We start from the raw sequence: 26,492 nt of genomic DNA, 5'->3' as shown, positions 1-26,492 counted from the left end.
GTCAGGAAAGAAGCTGGTTACTATTTCCACAATAAAGTTAACTTTATTGTTTAAAATAAATAAAATGGCACAGAAAATAAAAGTCCCTGCAGGGCAGAAATTTCAAAAGCATTTCTACTTCTTCTTCTTGCGTATGGCAGCTTGGCTGCCAGGTAGCTATCATTTTGTTGGGGCGCGACTATGCCGCTGATGCTGTGCCCCTATATCAGTACACTGGCACTCATTTCGCCAACCTCGTCAGGATGACGGGCTGAGTCAACCCCACCTGATGTTAATTCAGTGGCACCCAGGGCTTGAACTCAGGACCCTAAGATCCCAAGCCAGCCACCCTGACCACCAAGCCAACACCAGGCTTATATAGTATTTATTTAAACGACTACAAAAGGATGGAGCAAATGCATTATCATTCAAAAAACAGAATTCCCTATTTGCACGGAATGCGAAGTTCAAACATGAGATGTCACCAAAAGGGAATACAGATCGATGAAACTGATTATATATATATATATATATATATATATATATATATATATATATATATATATATATATATATATATATATATATATATATATATATCATTAGCATTTTATAAATTTATATAAGAATTTGTTGCAAAGTTTATAAAACATGCCAGTTGAATTAAAAGGCAAACAAATAACTTAAACTACCTTAAGGGGGTGGGGGAAGAGGTGGTGGGACACACATTCCGACATCCAAGAGAAACGGTAGACTGGGAGGAATTATTGAGGAATGAGAAGGGGATGAAAGGGGAGGAAAGGGGAGGAAAGGGGAGGAAAGGGGAGGAAAGGGGGGGGGAAGTGTAAACAAACTAAACAAATACTGAAGAATGAGGTGAAAAAACAATCGTATTTTGATTTAGAAGGAAGTGTTAATATAGCAGCCCCACCCCCCCCCCCCCCCCCCCCCCAGGTTGTATTTCAATGAAGAAAAACTTCTACTCTGCCTTCTCCATAAATTTAACCCCAAACAGGCGCTGCACAACATGGTGTCCACCGGTGTTATTCCAGCTGGTATAAAAGAGGTGAATATCAATGACGTCACGCGTGGTCATCGAAGATCACATTCCCATCGCAATCCTTTATTCGCACACGACCCGAGGAGTACTTTGTTTCTTGGCGACCATCGGCGAACACGGTCTTGGTCGTGCCGTCTGGGTATTCGCGCCGTTTGAACCCGATCGTGTGGACCTCTCGCTGTCCGTTATCAAACTCGATCACTTTATCACCGTTCCTGCAGGCAGGAGCAAGGGGGTGATGGGGTGGGGCTTCCTTGGAGCACAAATGTGTTCATGTGAAATGACAAATACATGAACGTTTATTTTTTTTTTTATATCATTTTAAAACCAATGCAAATCCTCGATACGCACTCTCTCGCCTGAATATTATTGAAATACAAAACAAATTTGTCAACATAATCAAAAGTACAAAAATGACCTTCAATAAAACCTGCAGTTTCTTTTTGAGGGGATCAACTGGACAGAAATATCGCTATCGATTAAATCAGACTCAGTGGCATTATTAGAGTGTCAACTCTGCATGAATGTGGGAGGTCAGCGGTTCGATTCCGACCCTGGTTGAGTTGTACCAAAGACTAAAAATGGTGTATGCGATTTCCTCGCTTGGTGCTCAGCGTTTCGAAGATAGATTATGGACAGACGCTGCGGGGTTGGCATTTAATTGGAAGGGGGAAAGAGTTGGCTTTTTTCCCCCCCTAAAAATGCCCCACTGATGGGGAGAACAACTCCGCCACAAGATGGCGCCGCATGCAGTGTGTTCAGGGAAGTCACTCAGCGCAAGGTGAACGCTTGTGTTTGTCTGGTGCCTGTGTGTGTCTGCATGTGCGCTCTTCTTCTCTTCTTTCATATGCAGCACCTGGCTGTGGGCAGCTTCCGTTGCTGGGGACGCAGTGAGCCCTGTAGGTTCGAGCAGGAATTTGGATTTTCTGTTTTTTTCAGGGGGCCAATGATACCTAGCCTACTCTTCCTGAAGGTTGCCATGGGATCTTTTACGTCCACCACTACCACCAGACGAAGCACCCAGTTAAACGGCCATCCGAGCAATGGCACACACATTGATGCTTTGCCCTGCATGTGAAGCACCAGAATGACAGTTTATAGGTAAGTAGCGAATCAAACCTAGGCAAGACAGCTCAGATGCGAGTGACACCTCTTCCATGAGACTGAGAAGCTGGAGGGGGGGGGGGGACAACGCAAAAGCAATTTGCCAACCAAGGAATTCCATGAATTAGTTTCTGGCAATGACGATGTAGTTTGACCGGTCCGAAGAAAATGGCCCTTACTGCTGCAGTCTAATGATAGTGCCGTCGGGAAAAATGCTTTCTTCGTTCCCATCCGGATGCAGGTACTTTATGGTTTCATCTGGGAACACGATCTCAGTTGTACCATCAGGGTAATGCTTTTCTGTATCAGACAGGCAAAAGGAAGCACCGCAGAAGTTATCAGTAACTGATTGAATACACGAGGCAGTGCAATCAACTGATTACAAATTATAGTGTGCTGAACCCACCCATCTGCTTGTTTGGGAACTGCAGTATTTCCAAACCGTCTGGATAAGTTGTCTGTGTCGTTTGAGCTTCGGCATAGTAATACACCTGCAATATTCAAACAGAGGATATCCATCAACCAGGGCTGGCAAGTTGGCAAAAAGGTACACACACACACACACACACACACTCACCTCCAAGCTGTCGAGCCTGGGTCTGAATCTCAGGCCAGCTGTAAACTGTCACCCTGCTGTTTCACAGGCAGGGCGATTCATCAATGGGTGGGGTATGCCATACCAAGGATGGACGTTAGTCCCCTCTGCCAGTATTAGTCGGTGGATGTTAAACATCCCATGACGTCCTTTGTGAAAACTAAGCGAGTTATCGCCGGCACCATGGCCAAGTTCCAAATTCCTGCCCTAACTACTTTGTTGAATGTCAGGCCTGGCCAGCCGGTTTGTGAAAGACTTGGGCCAAAAAAAAAAAAATTCCTTCCCCCAGTCAATCCCACAAGAACGTGGGAATAATTGTGGCTATCAAATGAAGAAGAAGAAGTAGAAGATTGGATTATTAACCAGTAATAAGAATAACTATTATTCATGAAACATACCCTTCCCAATTCCACAAAATTATAAAGATGGCAACAATGAGAGACACTCCAAATAATTCCATTTTCTCCTCTCCTACCTGTTCTCATTCACTTTTCTGTTGCTCAACATTAAAGTGCACCTTATCCCACATTCACAACCTTATCCCACAAAGCGTACCACACGCTGGTCCGGAAAGACTTGTTTCACGTCTCCATTGAAGAACGTAATGAGCAGCAACTTCGCATCGGCACTGATCTCCTTGCGTGTGCCATTTGGGAATGTGATAACGTGCCGACCACTCTGCATCACCAACTCAAGCTGCAGCGGGAAAAGCAAGGGGAACTAGAACAACACTCGGTGGATCGCATACCTCTGCCACGCCAAACAGTTTATGTTTTGTATCCCACTGATGGGCCAGATCCGGATCTTCCCCCAAAATGGAATCAATTTGTCCACAAAATGGAATCAATTTGTCCTCGTCACACACCCAAACTGTCCACCAAGTTTCGTCCAAATCCGTCCATAACTTTTTGAGATATTGTGCTCACAAACCGACAAACAAATAAATAAAAACCAATGTCACCCGCAGGGTGACTCGTATCTTGCCAAAAGGTGACCATGTGTGACTTCTTTAAGGTCACACTGAGGTGAACAGAGCTGCTATCCACCAAGAGCGACTCCTTGAGGAATATCTGCCTACGAGAGATTCCGATGAGAATCGTTCTACAGAGTAACCATGAAAAATATGCTTTTGCCTCATAACGTCACCAAATGACGTCATAATGTCTCAAGCTTGACATATCTAGAAAGCACTCATCGAGGTGTTCAATTTGAGGTACTACACGATATGGTTCCTAAAACTTGAAAATTTGACCTTGGGGTCAAATATGTTTGACCTCAGGTGCTAACCATGAAGGTCAAGGCCAATCGCCACCAAAAATTAATCAGCTGAGCGCCAGACCATGATCTATATTCCCATAAAGTTTGAAGATGATCCGATCAAAATTACTCAAAAAATAAGGGTTTCGTCGACTCCCCTGATTTGCGACAAAGTGACCTTGACCTTTGACCTTGACCTTCAAAATTTTGTGCGCTGAAAGGGACCTCTATAGGCCTTTGATATGCGAAGTTACAAAAATTTCCAATGATAACTGTGCTCTGCAGAATTTTTTATACGTGATTACAGACAAAAAAATAAAAAAAAAACATACAAGCTGACTAACATATCTTGCAAAAACTTCGTTTTGGCAAGATAACAAGGGTGAAAACATAACCTCCATACACCTGCGGTGGCAGAGATAATTAATTACAAGCATATACCATACACACAATCAATTGGCATGACTTGGAGAAATGTGTAGGAATCCTAAAACTGCACATCATTACGCAGACATCACCTTTCCATCTGGATACTGAATCTTGTCCTTCACAAGGTCATCTTGCGAGTCGCTTATCCGGCCAGCAGGCGAGCCTTCTCGGGATGGAACATTCTCTTCCTTCTGAGGGAAACATGCACTGAACAGTGAGGATTAGCTTGGTTTTATTGAATTTTTGTGTTTGCACAGAAATCCAAACGTTTTGCAGAGGCAAGTCTTCCCAAATCTCAACAGCAAACAGCACCACTAGCTTTTTGTTTGAATAAATGGCATTGGCGGCAACTGGTGTGTTTGTAGGAAGATGGTTGCTTGAAGGACTAACCGCTCCGTGGTTGCCTGCAGCCTCGGGCATCACACCGCACTGCTGGGGTACTCCAATCAGGCTTATCCTTGGAGTATCTTCAGAAACACTCGTGCTCAGGGCAGTTTTGCATGCCTCATCTGCAGAATTAAACAAGTATCAATAAAAATATAAGTCACTGATCAACAGTGCAACATGCATGGCTAATGTCTTTATACCATGTGAATAACAGCAAAAATGTATGACAGGACAATGAAACTAGATGAAAAACAAATACATATATAATGCAATAAAACCATTGCAATAAATATCGTAAAATCTCAAAATACATAACCGACCTTTAGTGGAGCTGCAGGTGAAGGGTTTCTTTCTCTCACCAAGTTTAGGCTGTAAGGAAACGGGGGAACACGACCTCCTGCTCGAAGCCCTTGGGGCGGACGCAGAGCGACTGACGGCCTGTAGTGGAGAGAAGTTCACATGAAACTGCGCATTCCTTAGAGGCACTTCCTCAAAAACAACATCCAAGGCCAAAATTCCCATTCTCACACTGACCCTGCTCAAAATAAAATGGAACTAAAGCCAGAGCATCATGGAAACCCTCAAAGTTTATGCACTACATGGGCACTCTTTCAATTTTCCCGAATAGGCTCCTCCGCTTCCCCAAACCTAACTTTGGTAACTATTTTAATGTTTGCTAAAAGTAACACAAGACTACATCTGGCAGGACCTGTGAAAGAGGAACTGCCAGTGATCCTTTTGGCACGTTGCTAGGTCCACCCCTGGGTCGGCCTGTCCAAACTGTTTTGCTTCGTGCCGCTAGTCGTAGCTGTTCTGCTCGTCGCGATTCCTCCCGCAGCTCCCCGTTCTCCTTGGTGAGAGTGTACACCTGGTCACGCAGACGTGCTTGGGCCACGGCAGATCGTGCTTCCCGTCGCTGCATCTCTTCCCGCACCTCAGCCAACTCTTTACGCAGAGCCTGCACATCACCAGAACAGTCAGTTCCGCAGTGGATACAGAAAACCATGAAAGAACAATCCTGCCACCTCTGTATTGTCCCCCATTGCAGTAAAAAAAAAAATGGTTATTTTCATTATCCTTGGACTGACTGGGTGCACGGATAACCAATCCAATTTTTTTTTCCAATCAAATGTCAGGCAGGTGGATTGCCATACCTTAACTGAATTTTCATTTGAACCAACATCGTTGATTAATAAAAACATTAATAACTAGAACGGCACTCGGTCGGGCGCATTCCTTTGCGAGGCCGAACAGTTTACGTTTTGTATCTCACCGATAGGCCAGATCCGTATCCAGACCTGAACCAAAATTTAATCACATTGTTCTCGTCACCTACCCAACTCATCAACCAAGCAGTCATAATCCATCCACAACTTTTGTGAGATATCGTGCTGTATCCACCTTCGGTGGCCGAGGTGATAAAATAGGTAATAACAATTATAACCGAAGGAAGCATTGACGATGAATTTTAGTGAAACCAAAGCCAAAAATGCAAAGTGGGTTCAATTTCCAAGATTCATAATTTACAAGGATTTACGGCACAGGAGGAGGCCATTCGGCCCATCATGTCTGTGCCGCACCAGTACCAGATTTAGTCAATCCATCGATATTCCTCCCTTCCGTGTGCAGCCTTTTGGCTGCAACCCTGGTGCTCATTTTGCCGACCTCAGAAGGATGACAGGCTGAGTCAACCCCCTGGTGTTAATTCAGCAGGAAAACAGGGCTTGAACTCGGGACCCCAGGATCCCAAGCCACCACCCTAACCGCTAAGCCAACACCAGTGAAATAATGCAAGAAGAAAACGCTCACCTGCATCTCCTCACGTTCTTGCTTGTCTGGGATGGCGCGTGCAGCCGCAGCATACTTCTCAAACACACGCCGCTCCTTCCGCATCTTCCGCATCTCCTCCTTCTTCAGCTCTTCCAACTTCACCAACTCGTCGTTCTTGTACCTCTCAAATTCCTCCATCTCCTTGCTGAGTGGAGAATAAGAAATGATAACCCACTATGTAATCAACAAAAGAAGCGCATGGACTCCAGCTCGGCACACACTCGATCACCATAAAATAAAATAAAATAACTAGGAAGTAGAATTTGAAATGAACGTGTCAATAGATATGCCTCCGCCCACGTTGGACGTCAACCCACCTGTTGTGTTTGATCCCAATTAAAGGTCACATGAAAAAATTTAATGTCCCTTGAGAGTAAGCGCGAGAGATAAAGAGAAAAAAAAAATAAGTCGAAGAGAAACAACATCAGATGCTTCTCACTTGAGGGATCGTCTGCAAAATTATTTTCAATGGTTCACTCTAAAACATGACCTTTGACCGGTTCACTCTAAAATTGAATCAGTTCATACGTTTGTCAAGTATAGCTGAAATGGCTTGCCTATTTTTACCTCTACCACCGTAGGTGGACCGAGGTCATGTTTTCACGTCTGTCTGTCTGTCTGTCTGTCTGTCTGTGAGCAGGACATCTCAAAAAGTTGTGGATGAATCGATTCGATTCTGGTGAAAATCCAGATGCGGATACGATAATTTTTTTAAATGATTCTTCACCGTTGAGAGATAGGGCCAAAAACGATATGTAGCACAACATTTCAAAAGGTTGTAGATGAATGACAAAACATGGTGGATGAGTTGAGTAGGTGACAAGAACAAGATGATTAGATATTGGTTCAGGTCCGGATCCAGATCCAGCTCATCAGTGGGATGCAAAACGGGAACCGTTTAGCCTGCGGAGGTATGCGCTCCACCGAGTGCCGTTCTAGTTTTATAGGTTATTGCTGTAACACGGATTTTCATTTAAGGGGCAATTGACCATTTGAACCTAACATTTAATCAATTCATCTTTGTATTACGATCCACAGTTATGCCAAGTTTGGTCAAAATCTCTTTCGCGGTTCACAACTTATAGCAGTAACTAAAATCCGCTACTTTCAGCTCAAGGTCACATGACTTTTGTCCCATTGAACCAAAAATATAATCAGTTCATCTTTTATCATAATACACCTTTGATGGTTCACAAATAATAGGACCACTGGACCTGTTAGCTTAATGTTGTAACCCAAATGTGGTAGCATTCTGACTGGTGGGTCTGGTATAAGATTTTTGAAGGAATTTACATGACCACCATTTTGACACACTTCCGATCAAGTGATCGGCATGGCCTCCGCAATTTAACATCAGGACCCTGTCCTAATATTGTCACCCAAATTTGGTAGCATTCTGACTGGTGGGTCTGGAGCATGAGATTTTTGAAGGAATTTACTCAGTCCGCCGTTTTAACCTATTTGAAGTCAAGTAACCGGAACGAGCTTTGCAATCCCCATTACCAGCCAGGAGTGGAATGTTGCTGCCAAATTTCAGTGTGATCCGCCCAGCAGTATGGCCAAAGAAGTCGAAATAACAGACGGATGGATGGACGGACAGTGCACAATGACAATACTGTTGCGGATGAGGAAATTCGCAAACCACCATTCAGGTCCCGTAGGTGAGGTATCTCTGTAAGTACATGTGTAGTTAGCCCCAAACCCGTTGTTTAGAGGGAATAAATGTGATTCATTCGGGCTGCGACCCTTTAAGATAGCCGTTTTTCTGTTCTATCTTTATTTTGAACCAACCACGTCTCAACCGCCATCACACAACAACCACCAACCGCAACGCCGCTTCACAACAACAACAACGCCAACAGCCACGACCTTAACCTTCACAGCTCGCTCCTACAAACATTGCATCACCGCCATTCCAAGCGTCACCGTGGCCATGGACCACCACTTTAAACCCTCTACCACCTTCACCTCTCCTTCTGCGGCCATTCCCGCACCGCTTGTGGGCACCGAGCGTCAGGCTGTCCTGGACTCGAACAGGGCGCGCGCCGAGCCATGGGTACAAAGTGCGGCCTTTCCGAGGAGAAGTCGGATCAGGAATGATACACGCCCACTTCTGATCCGTCCAATCAGCAAGCGCGGGGCGGTTTGGCCCCGCCTCCAGGCGCGTCAGAGTGGAATCGATATATGAAAATTCGAGGATCAGGGGAGATTCACGCCCCTTTTTCTCCGTCCAATGGGCGAGCGTGGCTCCACCCCCGAGCTCGTTCTGATCCAGAAATTTGCATATGGGATCTCCTACACCACTATAAAGCGCCGAGTGCGGGGCGAATTTAGGCAGTTTTGGGCTCGGGCGAGTTGGAGAAGTGTGGCAGCGGCAGAGTGTGGCAGCAGCGGTCAAGTCGGGTCTGGAGGAGAGTCAGTCTGTCGGGGTTCGGAGTCTGTCAGGGAGCTGCAGAGAGGGGAAGCCGGGAGCGCGGTCGAGGTCGCAGTGGAGTCGCTCGTCGCGGGACCCAAGCAAGCCAGCTATCCTCTTTCCCCAGAGCATCAACAATTCCCCCCTCTTTCCCCCCGCGCTGAGATAGTGCGGAAAGGGGGCCCCGTTCCCACCCCATTCCAAGCAGTGCCAACGAAACCCGCGGAGGAGCGCGGAGTCGGGGCACCCCCGCCACATTTGTGGCTCATCACAAGACGGGTAGGCTCCACCCGGTCTCGCGCCCACAGGCCCCGTCTGTCCCCTTGTCGTTGAGGGTGGCCCTTTTCTTTTGCCTTTGAGTATATGTGTTGTCGGCGCCGTCTGTAAAGTAAAACTGTGTAAGTGTTGCCGTGTGCTCGCGTAGTCGGTAGTAGATCTGCATTGTTGTGCTGCTTTTGGTGCGTAATTGTTGTAATTGTATATGTGTGCTTTCCGTGTGCCGCGGAATAAATGTGCCTTATGTTGAACTGTTTTTCCCGTTTCGCTTCATCTTTTCTTTAATTGAATCCTCATCTTGCTTCACGTAAAGGGTTGGTAGTGGGCTTAATACGCCCGATAATTAATCGGAACCGTTGAGGCCGACGTTAACACCGCTCGGTTATCCCGATAGTACGGAACAGGTCGCTTAAGTGGCCCGTGTCCGGAGTCGACCTGTGGCGAGGTGCGATCGCCCGGTCTACCCTCCGTGTGGGTACTTAGGTAGGTTCGAATTTGGCGAACAACCCTATCCCACGCAGGGGGCCGATTGGCACGATCGTGGTGAGGCCGAAAGGCCCACCCGTGACTAGTTCCCGGCGTTAGTCCGAGAGGGTCACGACAGAATTGTCCGTCCGGTGGGTGACGTGCCGCGATTCGAGTTACGTGGCCGCTCGCACACCGGCGGGCGCGAATTCGCAACAATACCTTATTTGGAATTTCAATTCCAAATAAGCTAAAAATTGATCACATATGGCCAGCTGGACAGACACACCGAAAACATAATGGCTTTGGCAGCGGAGGCATAACATTAAAATGCGAAAGTAAAATTTTAGTTTTTGCTTTATAAACAATTTTTGGAACATTATTAATAAAATCACTAAATGTTGAAAGAGTTTACCAGAAATTAAAATAGCATTGAAATTTTTTTTTGAAAAAGAGAATTCATATTTTCAATCCATTTTGAGTAGTTTTTAACTAAAAACAAATGTTTTTGATCGATTACACTAAATGTCTAACAGTGAAGGTCAAACGATGCAAAACTGAATCAGACATGAACCAAACTCCAACAAGTGTCGCGGAACCACTCACTGCACAATAGCAACAGCCGATTCTCTCTCCTGCCGAAGCCGTGCCAGCGTGGAGTTCTCCATGCGGAAACGCGCAATTTCAGCCTCGAGCTGCGCCAAGCGCTCGTGCAGCAAACGAGACGGCACAGCATCCTCTGGCACAGCTGCAGCCAAACAAACGTCCCGCAAACAGAGTTTATCTTTTGCCTCCTCTCTTGCACCAATACAAAGCATAACTAAATTATGTGACCATTGCATATCAAAAGTCTCAATAAAATTTCATACCGATCGTCTCAGATTCAAATTGCTGTTTCTCCAAAGGAATGGTTGGTTTCAGTTTTGGCCTCAATGCAGGGAAGAGCTTAGCGATGAGCTGCGAGGTGGGAGGTGAGCAGCGCTGGTCGTGTGCCGAGACAGACACGCTCTCTGCCAGATCCTCAGACATCCGAACAGAGGCAACCTTCCGTGTGAGAGCCTTTCCCATTGCCGGCGATGTCCCACCACTGACCTCTACAAGGGTATCTTCATGATCATCATCATCATTATTGTGCTCACTCTGGCAGTCATTCAGCCAGGTATGATCATCATCAAAGTCTGGCGCATCTTCCGAGCCTGGATTCTGCTCTACCACACCAGACACATCGCTGAACATGTCTTCGGTAGTGTCATCATCAGATGATGACACAATGGCATCATTATGATTTGAAATGCCACCACTTTCATGCAGAAAACAATAATCTTCCCTTTGCTCACCTTCTGTCTTTAAGTCACACTGGTTGAGGTTCACGTCAGCCTTCTTAGAATCAGATTTTCCATCAATCATTCCAGGCAGTACCATCGTGACACATCCTCCAGGTTTATCTTTTTCTCCCCCGACCGGTATATTTTCAGTCCACACGTCGTTCGTCACGGCCTCAGCATAATGGCGATTTCCTCCAAGGCCACAGTCTTTCTGCTTGGATGACTTATCAATCTCCGGCGCATGCTGTGGCGTGGCCTGCAGTGGAGTGGATGAATTACGGCGAAGGGGTTCCGATCCCTCACATTTCTCAGGTAGATGAAGGAGGAAGGAGGCGTTGCTGTGCAAAGAAGCATCCAGGGCAGCCTTGACTTCAAGCAGCTCAAACTCCGACAGCTCGTGTGCATCACGTTTCTGATCACTGTCCCAACTGGCTATTTTTTGTTGAAAGGACAACTCAAATGAGCACTCGGAAAGTCGTTCGAGTCCCTTTGGATCACCGTGGTGCTCTGTCCGAGTAGGAGCCACAACCACTTGCTCCACAATCCTCACTGCATCAAAGTCAAGTGACCGGTTGTCCTCAACTGGTTTATCCATCAATGGTACCCTTTTCTCTTTTCTGGGGTCACAAGGCTGATTGGGATAAATTAATTTCAACTCATTTCGCTTGCCTTGATTATCACCTATGATCCCTTTGAATCTCCTCGAGTCATCTCTGTGAGCCGCAGATTTGTTGGATAACACAGATACATTCTTCTTCTTCTTCTTCTGGAGAGGTTTCGGCTTTGGACGAGTCGCCACGCTCTGTGTGCTTTTGGAGAAGTATTGGGTCTGCAGTCCACGCAACTTGTTTCTTTGCTTGAACGGCCTGTGCTCCACAGCAGACCGTGAGTCAACAGCTATTTCAATGCCCTCGTCATTGCTTGACCGAGCCCCTCGAGCAAGATTTTGCCCCAAAGGCACATTCTCCTTGTTCTTTCCAAAACGTGCAACTCCTTCTCCCTTTCTGAGAAACACTCTTTTCACTCTTGAATGATTGGTATTCTGAAGCACACATAACCATGATTAATGAGCATTCCTGCAATGTGAATAGCTATAACCACTGCATGGGAGTTCTGACATGGGAATGCAACACCAGCATCATGGACCTCATTTTTTTTTATTTATTTTTTTTTTTAATGGAAAAATCCTTCAATTACAACGAAGAAGGAAAATCAAGCAAGCCAAATCTCACCAAGTGCTGGTCCTCTTCAAACTTCAGCTTTTCCTCAAGGAGTTGTTCAAATGTCTTCTGCCCACCTAGTCCAGGTCTAATGGGCCTAAGGTTACAGCAGGCAGGACAAAACAAGGTATGAATGAACTATTACTGCTGGTATCAACTGGTAGGCAATCTATATGTGGAGTACCTGCAAAAATCTACACATATCTATATACACACACACACACACACACACACACACACACACACACACACACACACACACACACACACACACACACACACACACACACACACACACCCACCCCTCTTCTCCACCTCTCACAAAGAGCAAGTGTATTGTGACATAGGCATACGTCTTCTCACGGTGGGAGAGGGGACGCATCGGGTACATACTAAGAACTTGACTTGCACTTGGAGTGTTTGTATTATCACCCACCCACACTTCCTGTACCTTTTCTTCCAAAATTATTGGATAGGGGAGTGACATGGGTATAATGGTATAATTGTTTTTTGTTTTGTTTTTTTTTCTCTCTCGAGGCGATTGGGTGGAAGGGGGAACGATTGAACATTCCGTTCTTACATTACATTTTGGCCCATGTAACGCAGCCAATCAGCAAATATCATGTTTAAAATTACAGAAAGCTTCAGCTCCTCAAACAAATTTCCCTTTCTTTTCCTCGAGCTTTCCTCTTCCACCCTCGTCCTTAATTTGTACACCCACCCCTCCTTCCCCATATCCCTCCCTCGTAATTAATGTGCAACTGTTTAAAGCATTTTGCTAACAAAAAGGAAGAACTCCGCAGAGGAAAAGGAATGTTAAGGATTTAAGCTTCAGAAGCTCCAAAAGGTATTCAATTCAAAGTTGACATACAAGAATTCCAAAATCAGTTATGATGGTACCTGTCGTCGAGATCACGAGAACTAGCCGTTTGAGCATTTCCACCATCTGTTCGGTTTTCAAACTTGCTGCATTCCTCTTCATCAAAAGATTTCTTCAAGCCACTCTCAACAGACTCTCCACATGAAGCAGAAATGGTGGGCCACTCTGTCAAAGATCAGAATTTTTTTTTTTTTTTTTAAGTGAGAAAACATCCCAAAATAAACATCCTGACAATCTATCCTCCTACAATTTGCAATTAGTCACCAGCTTTGACACCAATACAAATTTTATGATGGACCCCAGGCATCAAAATGCTACATATTATAGAACAGTTACAAATGGAGCACCTCACTGCACAAAAATAGGAAGTTAAAGTTGCTTCAAATTAATCGGAATCTCAGACAAGAATCAGGAAAAAAAATATATATATATATAAATAAATAAATGACCGTTTTTACAGCCATTTTTCCCTGCTGTGCAGGGGTTAGGCTTTTTCTTGAGGCAGCCCTTCCTGACGCCAACCCTGGTCGCCTCTTCCGACACACAGGGATATGGTACACCTATTCTAACCGGGGCATACACCGGGACCAGTACACTGGTACTCATTTCGCCGACCTCAGATGGATGACAGGCTGAGTCAACCTCCTGGTGTTAATTCAGCAGCCAACGGGGCTTGAACTCAGGACCCTGGGATCCCAAGCCGCCACCTGAACCACTAAGCCAACACCAGGCTCTCAGACAAGAATCAGGAAGAAAAAAAAAAAACCCAGGTGCTGTGTAGGCAACAGACCGCTGCCTCAATCGCTCCTGAAAAAAGAAATTTCACTTCTCCCTACAGCCACCCATTTACATGTACCAACACCATGTGCCACACACACCGGTCTACATGCACCCTCATTCTGTATTCGTTGTAACCTGCGTCCTGTAACACCAGAGTGGTCAAAGAAAGCCTCTTCAGATATTAAAGTTCAGCCTGAAAGTAACATTTTCATTTTTCTTTCAGATACGGAGCAGGACGTAGTTATGAAGTTGGGTGGGAATTCTATTTTAACAAAAATTAAAGTAAATTCAACCTTTTCTGGAAAAACGTAATAAGCATTTTACAACCTCCCATGCCGATACAACAAACGTGGTCTTTTACTCTGTCCATCCAGTTCAAGGTTATTCATCTTCCAGTGAGCTCAGTGGCTTACAATTTGACATGAACTACCATTACTGGAATAAAATCCGGAAGAGGAAAAAAAAAAAAAAAGAAGAAGAGCCCAAGCTGCGAGACGCACAACCAAAATTGCTTCTTTTTAATCACTCGGCACAAGACCAGAGAAGAGAACATTTTCTTTCCTCAAGCACTCAAACTCAGGGAATGAAAGACATCACAACAGGTTTACGCCACAAAGCATAGTGTTTGAAGCAAATGCAAGGTCTGATTAGGACACGCTATCAGTGGCTAATCCTGCGTCCGGAACAAAGTTGAACGGATGTATGATACGATCTAATGGGGATATGTTTCACAGGCAAGGGACACCAAGGCAGAGTGTCTTGCACTGCATTAGTAGCTTCAATGAACGAGATGCCGTGTCACCAATCTTCGTTCTCACGATGCATGCCAATGTTAATTGTATCACGTATTTCACTTTGGATTGAAAATGGAAATCAAATACCATTGGAAGCAAAGTTGGGAATGACTGTTTCTTTGAGACACAAAGGTCTTTGAGGTGGCAGTGCAGACATAATCAGCGCAGTTTCAGCTCCGGGGACAGGAGGAGGTTTGGTGGCAAACTCGTCTTCTTTCTGGCCACCAGCAATTGGAATGAACTCAGTCGGACCAGGTTGGCTGGTCTTGGAGCAAGGATCAACCGAAATGGCGTCCTGGTCTGTCATGAGACAAAAGAGCCTGATGTTAGGATGGTTATCATTATGCACATGAAGTTTGCCACATGACTGCAAACGATATGTTCACTATGTCACAGTGTAGCATCATGGCTGGCTTACCCAAAACATACTGAGGTAATGCAACGATGCTCAGGAGTCGGTGCTGTTCCTCACGGAGACGACCCATTTGCTCATTGTGTTGCAAGCGAAGGCGTTCTTGTTGCAACACCTGTCTTGCCTGCAGCTGAAGCAACAGTACCTGGTGTTAGTAGCTGTCTATTTGAATTACTTCTACAAATAAAGTGGAATTTTTGACACATCCTCTAATGCTAATCAGTGGGGAAAGGTACTTTGGAGTGACGAGTCAAAGTTTGATATTTTTTAAACAAACAGAAGACAGTCCTCGTATGTCAGGAGGAGGGTTGGTGAGAAGTGTAACATGTGTCTACAGCCTACTGTGAAGCATGGTGGAGACTCTGTTCAGGTTTGGGGATGTGTTTCTGCTGCTAGCAACAGTAAATTGATGAGAATTGGAGGAACAATGAATGCTGACAAGTACTTAGCAGATCCTAATCCACCATGAAATCAATCAGGAATGAGGCGAATTGGCAACAACTGTTTTCCAGAATGACAATTAACCCAACAAACTGTAAATGTTGTTCCCATCGTGTGCTGCCTTTTTGGCTGCTGGTTGCATCAATTGGTGAGGGGCGCAGCTATGCCGCTGATGCAGTGCCCCTATTACCAGTATACTGGTGCTCATTTCGCCGAATTCGGAATGATGACAGGCTGAGTCAACCCCCTGGTGTTAATTCAGTGGACAACGGGGCTTGAACTCAGGACCCTAGGATCCCAAGCCACCACCCTATCCTAACTGCTAAGCCAACACCAAGCTGTAAATGTTGTTCAAACACATTTAAAGAAAAGCATTCAGGAATTCTACAACGATTATAATGGCTCCCTTAATGTCCTGACCTGAATATTATACAAGCTGTCGGGGATTATTTGGACAGGCATAAAAATGAAAGACAACCACATTCAAAAGACGACTTATGGGACACATTGCAGGATACACGGAACAACCTCACAATAGAATTTCTCCAGAAATTGCAGAAAAGCATTCCAAAACAGATATCAGCCTTTTTCAAGCCTTGTGTTGGCTTGCAACATATTATATCACAGATTGCTGTTATATGTTGCAACATGTTACCTGCTGTTATATGTTGCAATATGTTACCTGCTGTTATATGTTGCAACATGTTACCTGCTGTTATATGTCGCAACATGTTACCTGCTGTTATACATGTTGCAACATGTTACCTGCTGTTATATATGTTGCAACATGTTACCTGCTGTTATATGTCGCAACATGTTACCTGCTGTTATATGTCGCAACATGTTACCTACTGTTATATATGTTGCAATATGTTACCCGCTGTTATATGTGTTGCAACATGTTACCTGCTGTTATATATGTTGCAACATGTTACCTGCTGTTATATGTCGCAACATGTTACATATGTTGCAATATGTTACCTGCTGTTATATGTGTTGCAACATGTTACCTGCTGTTATATGTGTTGCAACATGTTACCTGCTGTTATTTATGTTGCAACATGTTACCTGCTGTTATATGTTGCAATATGGTACCTGCTGTTATATATGTTGCAACATGTTACCTGCTGTTATATATGTTGCAACATGTTACCTGCTGTTATATATGTTGCAACATGTTACCTGCTGTTATATATGTTGCAACATGTTACCTGCTGTTATATGTCGCAACATGTTACATATGTTGCAATATGTTACCTGCTGTTTTATGTGTTGCAACATGTTACCTGCTGTTATATGTGTTGCAACATGTTACCTGCTGTTATTTATGTTGCAACATGTTACCTGCTGTTATATGTTGCAATATGGTACCTGCTGTTATATATGTTGCAACATGTTACCTGCTGTTATATATGTTGCAACATGTTACCTGCTGTTATATGTGTTGCAACATGTTACCTGCTGTTATTTATGTTGCAACATGTTACCTGCTGTTATATGTTGCAATATGGTACCTGCTGTTATATATGTTGCAACATGTTACCTGCTGTTATATATGTTGCAACATGTTACCTGCTGTTATATGTTGCAATATGTTACCTGCTGTTATATATGTTGCAACATGTTACCTGCTGTTATATATGTTGCAATATGTTACAACATATGTTGTAACATGTTACCTGCTGTTATATATGTTGCAACATGTTACCTGCTGTTATATATGTTGCAACATGTTACCTGCTGTTATATATGTTGCAACATGTTACCTGCTGTTATATGTTGCAATATGTTACCTGCTGTTATATGTTGCAACATGTTACCTGTTATATGTTGCAATATGTTACAACATATGTTGTAACATGTTACCTGCTGTTATATATGTTGCAACATGTTACCTGCTGTTATATATGTTGCAACATGTTACCTGCTGTTATATGTTGCAATATGTTACCTGCTGTTATATGTTGCAACATGTTACCTGCTGTTATATGTTGCAACATGTTACCTGCTGTTATATGTTGCAATATGTTACCTGCTGTTATATATGTTGTAACATATGTTGTAACATGTTACCTGCTGTTATATATGTTGTAACGTTACCTGCTGTTATATATGTTGTAACATGTTACCTGCTGTTATATATGTTGTAATATGTTACCTGCTGTTATATAAGTTGTCACATGTTACCTGCTGTTATATATGTTGCAACATGTTACTGTGCTGTATCACGTGATTGGGTTTTCGTACATCATGACTCGCCCGCTAGGGGTGGCAGGAATGTACATCAGGACGCGCAATAAAGCGGAGTTGCTGCTACACTCTTGCTTCTCGTGTTCCACTGCACCTCGTACACCACAGTTGGCTGACGAGGATGGTTGATCGACGAGTCACGGCGCACGGACATGTGCCCGTTTTCATCGGAGACGACTTCGAATTGTTTTCGGAACAATTGGCATGCTATTTCCACGCGGATGATGTGGTCGACGAGAGCAAACAGAAGTCGATCTTGCTCACCTCGCTATCGACGGAACATTATCGACTACCGAGTGATTTGGTGGCGCCGGACAAGCCCCGTGATGACAGGCTGTCGTTTAAGGACATTGTGCAGAAGATGAAAGCACACATGGCGCCGGAGATGTCATTACAGCTCGCTCGATACCAGTTCGATCGCCTCTCGAAAGGTGCAGAGGAGCGCGTCGCTGATTTCGTGGCGCGAGTGAAGCATTCTTCCGTGGCATGCAAGTTCATGGCGGAGGAGCGTCCAGCTCGGCTCAGAGATCGTTTTATTGCTGGTTTACAAGATGCGAAGATGGTTTCGGCGGTTTTACGGCTGAAGGGTGAAGCCATTACATTCGACTCGGCGGTCGGCACTGCTACAGCGGTCGAGCAGACTCGCGAGGATGTTCAGGCCATCACCGGCCACGCGGGGTCGCAAGCACCCCGGGACGCGCGCACGACCTTCGGTGCGGGTCGGACGTCGCCGCGCGGCCGCACGTGCGGCGAGGTGACCCCGCGGACGTGTTTGGGATGCGGAGGTCGACACCTGCGCCGTGCGTGCCCGTATAAAGGCACCGTGTGTTTAAATTGTCACAAGGTGGGTCATCTGAAGCGTGTGTGCCGTGGGGCGCCGGCCACCGTTAAGGTCATGGACGGCGATGTGCGAGGCGACCTCGGCGACCCGGGGCGAACTGGCAGCCGTTGTTGAGCCTGTTTTCAATTGGCCCGGTAGCGGCGTGCCCGATGACGGTGGAAATCGAAGTGAACAAAACGCCGATCACGTTTCAGGTTGATACGGGAGCGGCTGTGTCGATCATAGGCGAACAGACCGCGCTAGACTCAACGGCCTGAAGCTTATCAGGTCAAACCTCACGCTGTTCACGCACACCCGCGAGAAGATAACGCCAGTCGGGATGGTAGACGTGTCTGTGCGGTACCAAGGCCAGGTCGCCGCGCTTCCGTTGTACGCCGTGCGGGGGAGGGGACCATCTCTCCTCGGCCGAGACTGGCTGTCCCACATCAGGCTAGACTGGGCCGCAGTTCACCTTGTAAAACCCGTGCCGAGCCGGTGGGAGGATCAGTTGGAGAAGATTCTTCAAAGACATCAAGGTTTGTTTTGCGACGACCTTGGGAAACTCAAGGGCGTGGAGGCAAAGCTCTTCCTGAAGGAGGGGGTGGTTCCTCGTTTTTGTAAACCACGTCCGGTGCCGTATGCCCTGCGGGACAAGGTCAAGGGTGAACTGGATAGGCTGGAGGCCTGTGGAGTGATTGAACGGGTGTCGTACTCAGATTGGGCAACTCCGGTCGTCACGGTGCTGAAACGGAATGGAGACATCTGATTGTGCGGGGACTTCAAATCCACGGTTAACCCGGGGCTCAGTGTGGAGCAATATCCACTGCCGTCAATCGATGAAATATATGCACGATTGGCGGGGAGTCGATACTTCACGAAGCTAGACCTGCGTGATGCATATTTTCACCTGGCGATGGATCCCGGGAGTAACGAGCTTTTGACAATCAACACGTGTCAAGGGCTCTATCGATATACCTGACTCTGTTTTGGGATTGCTTCGGCCCCAGCCTTGTGGCAGAAAGCCATGGATCAGGTTTGCATTGGCCTGCCCGCTCAGACCTACCTGGACGATGTGCTCATTGCGGGGAAAACGACGGACGAGCACCTTGCGAACATTGCCCAAGTGCTGACAAAGCTAGAAGCGTGCGGCCTGTGCTTGAACAGGGACAAGTGCGCATTCTTCAAGCAGCACTTGGAATACCTCGGGCACATCATCACGCCGGAGGGGCTATTGAAAGGCCCTCGGAAGGTGGAGGCGATTCAGCACATGCCACCGCCTCGCGACAAGACGCAGCTGCGCTCGTTCATTGGTATGGCCCAGTATTACCAAAGGTTCGTGCGCGGGCTCAGCTCACAACTTGCGCCGTTAACACGGTTGCTCAGGAAGGATGAGCGCTGGGCCTGGGGGCCTGCACACCAGGTGTCGTTCGACCGCGTCAAGCGGCTGCTCACAGAGGATACGGTCCTCGTGCACTACGAGCCTGCGCGTCCGCTCTTATTGGCATGCGACAGCTCTGCATATGGCATCGGGGCAGTGCTCTCCCACAGGATGGACGATGGTTCCGAGCAGCCTGTTTGTTTTGCATCCCGGACCCTGTCCGCAGCAGAGCGGGAATATGCCCAGATTGAGCGCGAGGGTCTCAGCCTCGTCTGGGGTGTGCGAAGGTTTCATCAATACCTGCTGGGGCGGCATTTCACTTTGCAGACAGATCACAAACCGCTTCAATTCATCCTCAGACCCGAACGCGGGGTACTGGTGGTAGCGGCCGCGCGAATACAGCGGTGGTGTCTGTTTCTTGCTGCTTACGATTACGATATTCAGTTCCGAAGCACCGAGAAGCATGTAAACTGCGACGGGCTCTCGCGCTTGCCGTGTGCGGAGGGTCCAGCTGCGTCTGAGTCGGCCGACCGGGTCGATGTGTTCGCGCTGGGCCAGGTCCAAAGCGGGCCGATCACGGCCAAACAGGTCACGGTGGAATCGGCTCATGATCCAGTGCTCGCCAATGTCGTCCAGGCGATTTCTACGGGGAATTGGAGCGATCTACCTTCGACACCGGCATTTCAGCCTTTCACGTAGCGCGCATCGGAGCTGTCGTTGGTCCAACGGTGCATTATGTGGGGAATGAGGGCGGTGATTCCGCCGAAGTTCAGGCAGCGGTGTTTGGAAGAACTGCATGTCAGTCACCTTGGCGTCGTGAAGACCAAGAGTCTTGCTCGTAGCCTGTTGTGGTGGCCGGGGTTGGACAAAGACATTGAGCAGTTGGTTAAGCGTTGCGCCACGTGTCAAGCAAATGCTGATAACCCGCGTAGAGCCTCGGGACTATGGCCGACCCCAGGCAGGGCCTGACAGAGGGTCCATGTAGATTTTGCGGGGCCGATTAATGGCAAAATGTTTTTGATTGTGATCGATGCATTCTCTAAATGGCCGGAGGTTGTAGTTATGCAGCATACATCAGCAAACATTACAGTAGAGAAACTGCGGACGATCTTTGCTAATAAAGGATTACAGGAGACCATCCTGGTCTTTGATAACGGTCTGCAGTTCATCGCAGGTGTATTTGATGAGTTTATGTGCCAAAATGGTATTCGACATCTGAGGTCCGCACCGTATCATCCTGAGACGAATGGGCAGGCTGAGTCGTTTGTGAAGATGTTGAAACGGGCTTTGCGCAGGGGGGGGGGGTGTTGCACCTGTGCTTGTCTTTATATATATATATATATATATATATATATATATATATATATATATATATATATGTTGTAATATGTTACCTGCTGTTATATATGTTGTAACATGTTACCTGCTGTTATATATGTTGTAACATGTTACCTGCTGTTATATATGTTGTAACATGTTACCTGCTGTTATATATGTTGTAACATGTTACCTGCTGTTATATATGTTGTAACATGTTACCTGCTGTTATATATGTTCCAACATGTTACCTGCTGTTATATATGTTCCAACATGTTACCTGCTGTTATACATGTTCCAACATGTTACCTGCTGTTATACATGTTGTAACATGTTACCTGCTGTTATATATGTTGTAACATGTTACCTGCTGTTATATATGTTGTAACATGTTACCTGCTGTTATATATGTTGTAACATGTTACCTGCTGTTATATATGTTGTAACATGTTACCTGCTGTTATATATGTTGTAACATGTTACCTGCTGTTATATATGTTGTAACATGTTACCTGCTGTTATATATGTTGTAACATGTTACCTGCTGTTATATATGTTGTAACATGTTACCTGCTGTTATATATGTTGTAACATGTTACCTGCTGTTATATATGTTGTAACATGTTACCTGCTGTTATATATGTTGTAACATGTTACCTGCTGTTATATATGTTGTAACATGTTACCTGCTGTTATATATGTTGTAACATGTTACCTGCTGTTATATATGTTGTAACATGTTACCTGCTGTTATATATGTTGTAACATGTTACCTGCTGTTATATATGTTGTAACATGTTACCTGCTGTTATATATGTTGTAATATGTTACCTGCTGTTATATATGTTGTAACATGTTACCTGCTGTAGCTTCAATCTTAAAAATGTTTGCTTGTCCAAACTTCGGTGAGGATCCAAGCAGTTGCGCAAACGTTCAGGATCACAATGTGGCCGCGAATCAAACGCACCTGCAGCTTGAGCCGGATCATCCTGAAAATGGCAACACGCACAAACAACCGTCCAACACAACCACCTGGGCCACTCACCGCAATGTGCCCCCATTTAAATTTGAGGTTCGAAACGAGGTGGAATTACAGTAACTCGAGGGATTAGGACGCTTCCTACCTGCAGGGAATCCAGGCTCACACTGCTGTTGGTGGACGATTCCAAAGGTACGAACACCTGGTGAGAATCCGCGCTCGGTGGTGCCTCCTGAGTGCCTCCTCCGACCTCTGGACCTTTACCAAGCGTCCCAACATGGTGCAGCTCCACCGGCAACGGATTGTCCAAGATCACGCCCGCTCGAGACACGTCGACTCGCCAGTGAGGAGGCACCTCGACCAGCCCCTCATTGGACACGGATTTGGCCATTGTGTACCTCACACCTGATGCGGTTTATCCGTCGGGGAGGTGGTTGTATACCTCCGGTCCTCTGTCGGCGGCGGCACCGCATTTAAACCGCTTGACAAAGTGTCCGAGTATGTGGAGCAAAATACGTGAGAATCAACAAAAAAATCACGTTAAAGATTTATACACCGAAGCCCATCCACAAGCGTCCCCAATGACGATTTAGGCGGTGTAAGTTCCACGTCAAATAATTATTTCGTCAATGTGAACAAATTTAGTTTTCAAATGTTAATGAGATTTGTTACATTGAAATCCGATCGAAAATCATTGAAACGCATTGTACTATCTAGATAAAACAAATAAGTGAACGTCTTTCACCGATCGGATTTTCATGAAGAAGAAGAAGAAGAAGAAGAAGAGGAAGAGGAATGGGTGTTTTCGCGCACAGAAAAGAGCGGGGATTTTTCGCTTCAGTTGTTGAAAGGGAATTTTATTTTCCGAATGAAGAATGATCTTTGTTTAAAAATGTTATTTTTGAAAAAAAATAGTGAAGTAAACAAGGAATTTTAATCACAGCAGGAGGATATTCGGCTCAATGGGCTCAACTTTGCTGCGATACATCAACCAGTTTTATACGGACATTATCAAAGCTAATGACAAAATATTTGTCCTTAATATTATCGGTTTATTTTTGGTTGTTGAGAAAGAAGATACGTGTCCGAATTATCGATTGAGTTGAAAACACCAAAGTTGCTTTTGCAGTTAACTCCTTCGTCATGGCCGACATAACGCGTGCAACGGACAAATCCCACCAACCAAAATAATACTGCATACTCCGCTTCAACGTACGTTAATATATTATTGGTTGATATATATTAATACATTATAAAAGGATGACATCCAAAGGAAATAAAATTGTGATTTTTTTCGTTGTGAGAATGTAAAGAAATTGATTAGTACCTTTTCAGCGAACAAATAAAAATCTAAAACATAATATGCGGTTTTTATTTTTATTTTGTATTTTTTTACAAAGCTCCAAAAAACGACGAAGGCGAAAAAAAAACAACAACAACAACAACAATTACGAAGGAAGTATTCGCCATTCTGGAAGCTTCTGATTCCTATTCCCAGAATTCCTTGGGGGTCCGGCTGGAGGAATTTATCGACTTGACAGACAACCGAATGTCTCAACTTTGCTACAACAAGGGCTGTGGACAGCGGTTTGACCCCGCGGAGAACGAGGAGGGTGAGTAAGGACTGTGACCCTTGTGGTTCGTGATTGATCTTGGGGGATCGATCTTTGACACCAACCAGTCGCTTGTCCGTAAACTTTACCTGTGAGGAGGAAATACTGGGCGCGAAAAAGAAATTTCACCAAACTATAGACGTCCTGTGGACAACGTTGTTTGTTATTGTCTGTGGAGATTTCCGGAGAAAAATTACCTCAAAATCGGGGACACGGTGGGATTCTTCGGGGACACGGGGCGGGATGTTTCGGGGACACGGGGTGGGATGTTTCGGGGACGCGGGGCGGGATGTTTCGGGGACACGGGGCGGGATGTTTCGGGGACGCGGGGCGGGATGCTTCGGGGACACGGGGCGGGATGTTTCGGGGACGCGGGGCGGGATGCTTCGGGGACGCGGGCGGGATGCTTCGGGGACGCGGGGCGGGATGCTTCGGGGACGCGGGGCGGGATGCTTCGGGGACGCGGGGCGGGATGCTTCGGGGACGCGGGGCGGGATGCTTCGGGGACGCGGGGCGGGATGTTTCGGGGACGCGGGGCGGGATGTTTCGGGGACACGGGGCGGGATGTTTCGGGGACGCGGGGCGGGATGCTTCGGGGACACGGGGCGGGATGTTTCGGGGACGCGGGGCGGGATGCTTCGGGGACGCGGGGCGGGATGCTTCGGGGACGCGGGGCGGGATGCTTCGGGGACGCGGGGCGGGATGCTTCGGGGACGCGGGGCGGGATGCTTCGGGGACGCGGGGCGGGATGCTTCGGGGACGCGGGGCGGGATGCTTCGGGGACGCGGGGCGGGATGCTTCGGGGGCGCGGGACGGGATGCTTCGGGGGCGCGGGGCGGGATGCTTCGGGGGCGCGGGCGGGATGCTTCGGGGCGCGGGGCGGGATGCTTCGGGGACGCGGGGCGGATGCTTCGGGACGCGGGGCGGGATGCTTCGGGGGCGCGGGGCGGGATGTTTCGGGGGCGCGGGGCGGGATGCTTCGGGGACGCGGGGCGGGATGCTTCGGGACGCGGGGCGGGATGCTTCGGGGACGCGGGGCGGGATGCTTCGGGACGCGGGGCGGGATGCTTCGGGGACGCGGGGCGGGATGCTTCGGGACGCGGGGCGGGATGCTTCGGGACGCGGGGCGGGATGCTTCGGGGACGCGGGGCGGGATGCTTCGGGACGCGGGGCGGGATGCTTCGGGACGCGGGGCGGATGCTTCGGGGACGCGGGGCGGGATGCTTCCGGGACGCGGGGCGGGATGCTTCCGGGACGCGGGGCGGGATGCTTCGGGGACGCGGGGCGGGATGCTTCGGGACGCGGGGCGGGATGCTTCGGGGACGCGGGGCGGGATGCTTCGGGGACGCGGGGCGGGATGCTTCGGGACGCGGGGCGGGATGCTTCGGGACGCGGGGCGGGATGCTTCGGGACGCGGGGCGGGATGCTTCGGGGACGCGGGGCGGGATGCTTCGGGGACGCGGGGCGGGATGCTTCGGGGACGCGGGGCGGGATGCTTCGGGGGCGCGGGGCGGGATGCTTCGGGGGCGCGGGGGGGGGTGGTTCGGGGGCGCGGGGCGGGATGCTTCGGGGGCGTGGGGCTGGATGCTTCGGGGGCGGGGGGCGGGATTCTTCGGGGACGCGGGGGGGGATTCTTCGGGGACGCGGGGCGGGATTCTTCGGGGACGCGGGGCGGGATTCTTCGGGGACGCGGGGCGGGATTCTTCGGGGACGCGGGGCGGGATTCTTCGGGGACGCGGGGCGGGATTCTTCGGGGACGCGGGGCGGGATTCTTCGGGGACGCGGGGCGGGATTCTTCGGGGACGCGGGGCGGGATTCTTCGGGGACGCGGGGCGGGATTCTTCGGGGACGCGGGGCGGGATTCTTCGGGGACAGCGGGCGGGATGCTTCGGGGACACGGGGCGGGATGCTTCGGGGACACAGGGCGGGATTCTTCGGGAACACAGGGCGGGATTCTTCGGGGACACAGGGCGGGATGCTTGCGACAATGAGTTGATTTGAAAAGTTTGATTGATTTGAATGTAAAGGTTGAGAATTGTTTTCAAGAGTCGTTTTTGTGAGACCTGGGGTGTGCTCCATTTCCGGTGTGGCAGATTTCGGTAATATATTGGATAGATTGTGCAAATTGTGTTTAAAAGCATCGAACTTTGTGAAGTGGTGTGACTTTTAACATGGAACACCCTCTCCCGCCTCCGTCGCGTGGAACACCCTCTCCCGCCTCCGTCGCGTGGAACACCCTCTCCCGCTCGTTGAAACCCAGCTCGAAGATGATTGGCTCGCTTCTATATTTAGTTTGACAGACCACAACAGCCCTCCCCACATTAGTTGTGAACTTCACATTTGTTGGGAGATGATTGACAAGAATAATGCACACGCTATTGTTACCAATCCTTATTCATTTTTCTATGGACAATGCTTCAACCAGTTTTTGTAGTTTTTGTCATTTCGTGATACAGTAAAATGCAAACAAAACTGACTGGTGATAATA

General features: G+C 47.5%; 2 protein-coding genes across 4 annotated transcripts in view; one reads left to right on the top strand and one right to left on the bottom strand.

The window, feature by feature from the left end:
• Positions 1-23: 23 nt before the first annotated feature.
• On the bottom strand, positions 24-23,142 carry CPAP (centrosome assembly and centriole elongation protein). 2 transcript variants are annotated; one of them, XM_085858599.1, is made up of 17 exons: positions 22,537-23,142; positions 22,273-22,401; positions 15,213-15,336; positions 14,882-15,094; positions 13,241-13,385; positions 12,353-12,437; positions 10,665-12,162; positions 10,402-10,543; positions 6,621-6,786; positions 5,521-5,769; positions 5,132-5,249; positions 4,815-4,933; positions 4,514-4,615; positions 3,294-3,434; positions 2,550-2,634; positions 2,323-2,443; positions 24-1,254 (listed from the first exon to the last, which is right to left on the bottom strand). In XM_085858599.1, exons 1-17 carry the CDS (start codon positions 22,780-22,782, stop codon positions 1,062-1,064), a joined length of 3,876 nt encoding a protein of 1,291 aa, XP_085714725.1. In that variant the 5' UTR covers positions 22,783-23,142; the 3' UTR covers positions 24-1,061. The 2 variants fall into 2 exon arrangements, with proteins under 2 accessions (XP_085714725.1, XP_085714726.1); XM_085858600.1 differs by having other exon boundaries at positions 4,514-4,612.
• A 681-nt stretch (positions 23,143-23,823) lies between these two features.
• The window catches only part of LOC147010606 (cysteine and histidine-rich domain-containing protein 1-like), a 20,491-nt gene continuing 17,822 nt past the window's right edge, over positions 23,824-26,492 (top strand). For both annotated transcript variants that reach the window (XM_085860661.1, XM_085860660.1), the window contains exon 1: positions 23,824-24,004. In XM_085860661.1, coding sequence (XP_085716787.1) covers positions 23,941-24,004 — 64 coding nt within the window. In that variant the 5' untranslated portion in view covers positions 23,824-23,940. The remainder of the gene's footprint in view (positions 24,005-26,492) is intronic.

This window comes from Eptatretus burgeri, chromosome 16, assembly GCF_056783735.1.
Source record: "Eptatretus burgeri isolate ZD-2024b chromosome 16, Ebu_testis_v1, whole genome shotgun sequence".
Lineage (NCBI taxonomy): Eukaryota > Metazoa > Chordata > Myxini > Myxiniformes > Myxinidae > Eptatretus > Eptatretus burgeri.
This window is presented reverse-complemented; position numbering and strand designations above follow the sequence as displayed.